The following is a 3,761-nucleotide window of genomic DNA, read 5'->3' as shown; positions in this document are numbered from 1 at the left end:
AAGGGCTATCAGCTGTCCTGAATAGCAATATTGAACAACCAAACACAGAAACAGCCAGGAAGAGTCTGAATCAAGCCAAGCTTGAACAATTAATAATTTTGATGTTAATCTCAGGGGTGAGAAAACAGTAAGTATTGCTAGAGAGGAGACAGAGTTGCTATTCTTTGCAAACCTTTTGGAAAGTCTCACACATCTCCATTCAGTGATTTCGAATATACTTAACAATTGTCTTCTGTTCATTTGTTTTTTACTTCATTGCTGCTCCAGCTCAGGCCCCCAGCAAGGGCCACCACCTGCCCTGGCCTGGGGAGGGAAGTTCCATGTCACAAAGGATTTTAAGGATTTTAAAAACTAACATCAGTTTAAATCCGAGGGTAAGTGCATAAATATCTAAAAAAATTTCTACAGAGGCTATCCACTTTGCCAAGTATTTTAATTTTGATAGAAATTCTGGTGCGATACACAGCACTTTCAAATTTCCCTTCTAAACTCAAGCAGGAACACTTGTCCACAGCAATCACTGTGGTTCATTCCACGACCTGCTCTGGTCACCCGGTTGGAAATCCAGACCAATGCCCAGGAGGCTGCTCTGCATTGACAGCACTGAGCCAGAGTTCAGCATCTGGCTTCATCTGGACTACAACAGTGACACAGAGCTATTGGTGTGAGAAAGCAACCCTATTTCCATGTAAGAAATTCCTTGCCTACAGCTCTGCAAGTTAAGAGCCATAGTTCTCCTCCCATTAACTTAAATGGGGATGCTGCCTCTGGTTTCTGTTGGAGTCTCCTCATGGAGAGGGATGGAGTCTCCTCATGGATTTTTTTACCAAAAAGACAAAACAGAAAAGACATCTAAGTATATTCATATCTTCACTTCTGGATCAAGAACTAACCTGATGTCTTTACCCCTCAGATCAGCTCTTTACCACCTTGCACCTTGCATGCAGTTGCAGGTATGTGCTACTAAAGCCATTTCCTGCTCTCTCTTCTATGGGAGTAGTCTATACAGGCTCGATACATATATTAAGTGCTGGTAGCAGGGAGAAAGCAATGAAAGCCATCTCTGTTTCTGCTTTTGGCCTGTTGGACTAACACACTACAGCCGTCGTTTCCATAAAAGTAAACATCGGTGGGATATACTGTGAGGTCTGGGGAAAGAATGAGCTGTTTTTAGCCCGAGAGTAGTTCATATCCTAACGAAAGTTGCAACCTGGTTATACAACACCAAGCCCCATCAGAAGAGCCAAAATAATACTCTACAATTGCTTAAGATGATAATGTTTTCATGACTAAAATGTGCTCGAAAGAAGTGTTGCCTGTTTTTCCCCTTATGGAGATACCAAGAGTCATAGGGAGCTACACTAGCCAGAGACCAAGCCGATTGAGGCCACTTTTTATTGACTCCTGGGAGAAGTTCCCATTGCCTTCAGCGAGAGCAGGTTCAGGCCCTGGGAGATCACAGGTGTCCACTCTCTGGCCCTTTTGCCCCCCATAATACACTTCTCTTGACCTCAGTAATTTACTCCAGTATAACTGAAGAGATACATAGGCCTGCAGTATTAATCCTTTTGGATCTCATGTTCTGTGCATTAGCACTGCTTTCTCCGTGGGTTTAAGACAAATCTAACTTAAAAAAATCCCCTATTAACTTTTCTAACACCAATTTGTTAAAATAATTGGGAAAATACTGGGCAAATCATTTGTAGTCAGGTCTTGTGATAGCATCTTAAAATCAGAGAAAATAAAAGATTGTGAGCCAGAAATCAAGGCAGGCTATTCTACACACTTTTTTCTTCTATCTATTTTATGGTTTTGTATTCAACTAATTATACAATTTCTAATTTGTTCTGTTGGTGCAGAGCAATTCTAGATGCGGAAATTCATCCTGCTTCTCTTTGCACCAGCTTAACACTAGCTAATTTCCCAGCCCCAGAAGAATTACTTTTGATTTACATCATTCTGAATAGGCAGAGATTTCAGCCCTCATATCTACCCACCAGTTGCAAATCAAACCTGTGTCTACCCGGTGGGTCAAAACTAAAGAGACTGCATTTGCAGAATCACCAAAATAAAATTACCTCCTTTCTTCCCTTAATTTTTTCTTTTAATTCTGTCAGTATTTACATACAAGAAGAGCTTAAATCAATTCACAGGCATGGTTTCTACATTAAATACTGTCCTTCCAGTCTCTTGCATGCAAAAGGAAGTGACCTGAATATCTTGACTTCTCTGGAATTACTTTAAAGTCCAAAAACTCTTTGAATGGATTTAATTCATTTCATTTCACTGCTGCTGCCGCAGGGCAACCCCAGAAAGATGTTCCCACATGGAGGAGGTCTCCTAGGTGTTACAAGTGTGGCTATGAATGGCCCGCAGCCCCACTTGCCGCAGCTTAGACAATGCCCGTTGATGAAAGAGCCCTGGTTTGCCTCACGCTCCATGCCACCGGATTCGTAAGACTTATTCCCAATTTACACCCATGTAGTGAGAGGAGAGTGGAGCCCGAGTAGCTTCCCAACAGTTACTAATTCGCTCCAGCCCGCCCACAAGGAAGAGGGTGCGATCGCTGGCCTCCTTCCCCCCGCTGCTCCACGCTGCCAGCAGCTCGAGCCCAGTGCCCGACCAGGCGTCTCAATTCACTCTCAGGAGCTGTCATGTTCAGTGCGACTCTGATACCCGCCCCAGCTAAAGATAGCCAAAAACATTGAAAATCGGCGGGGGGACAGCGGGCTTGGTGGGGATGGGTTTCAAAACCACAGGTCTGTAGAGTTTTTGCCCCGTGCCGTCAGCCTCCTTGCAGAAGTGCGGCACCTCAGCCGGCAGCGCGGCCGCACTCTTCCTCCACAGCCCCAGCCCCGGGAAAGGTGATGGGGGCAGCGTGCCCGGGGGCTGGTACACCCCCGGCCCAGGACAGGGGAAAGGGCAGCAGGTCCAGGTGCCCATCCGGCCCGAGAGGACCCCGGCAGGGTCCTTCTCCCCCGTGTGCGGGGCAGACTCAGGGGGGCTCTCTGGGCCGGCAGTGTCTGAGCTCCGTTTGCTTTTCTTCCCCTCGTAGGGAGGAGGGTCTCTGGGGGCCGGGAGCCCCTCGGGGCCAGCGGGAAAGGCCCTGGCCGGCAGGCTCTGGGCTGGCCGCGGCTCTTCCCAGAAGGAGGCGGGGAGCTGTCGCTTCCTCATGGGCAACTGGTCAGGCCTGACGGCCTCAGGGTTTTGCTCTTGCAAAACCCATTCCCCGGTGAGGCTCTCCTCTGCCTCAGCTGTCCGCAGCACCTTCTCGGCAGCAGCCCCGCTGTGGGGGCTGGGGTCAGGTGCCTCGGGCTGGGGGCCGCGGCCCCGGTCCTCTGTCCCCCTGCGCCAGCCGCACTCGGGGGGTTTGCTGGGGTGGCACCGTGGGATCCGTGAGTACTTCTGAGAAAACCGCTTGAGCTGCTTCTGCAAGTATTTTCTGTGGTCAACCGACCGGCGACAAGGAGCCGATTTATCCAGAGCCGCTTTGATGTCACTGGAGGCCAGGTTGACGAAGTTCAATAGGGTTTTTACCTCGCTGTCCGATGCCATCTCACTGGATGCGCCGTGCAGAGTTTCCCATGAAAAGTTTATAATCCGCCTTTGGACAAACCTTGGCGAACCTGCGAAACACGATGAGCAGACTTAAGAGCAGGAAGCCTCAGTTCACATAGCACCAAGCAAATGGAGGAAGGGTGGGGGGACATGTCAAACTTTGTCAGCCACCCAAACAAGTGGTCCATCAGCTCACCTCTGTG

At 48.7% G+C, this 3,761-nt stretch overlaps 1 protein-coding gene across 1 annotated transcript; it reads right to left on the bottom strand.

The window, feature by feature from the left end:
- Positions 1-2,612: 2,612 nt before the first annotated feature.
- On the bottom strand, positions 2,613-3,555 carry FAM181A (family with sequence similarity 181 member A). The gene has a single exon (XM_076343434.1). The coding sequence runs from the start codon at positions 3,553-3,555 to the stop codon at positions 2,686-2,688; it is 870 nt and encodes a 289-aa protein (XP_076199549.1). The 3' UTR covers positions 2,613-2,685.
- Between the last annotated feature and the right edge of the window lie 206 nt (positions 3,556-3,761).

The sequence above is a fragment of the Aptenodytes patagonicus genome, chromosome 7 (genome assembly GCF_965638725.1).
Source record: "Aptenodytes patagonicus chromosome 7, bAptPat1.pri.cur, whole genome shotgun sequence".
Taxonomy (NCBI): domain Eukaryota; kingdom Metazoa; phylum Chordata; class Aves; order Sphenisciformes; family Spheniscidae; genus Aptenodytes; species Aptenodytes patagonicus.
This window is presented reverse-complemented; position numbering and strand designations above follow the sequence as displayed.

What these genes read in the sequence shown, in the direction of transcription:
- FAM181A (XM_076343434.1), bottom strand. Translation starts at nt 3,555, where the DNA reads ATGGCATCGGACAGCGAGGTAAAAACCCTATTGAACTTCGTCAACCTG.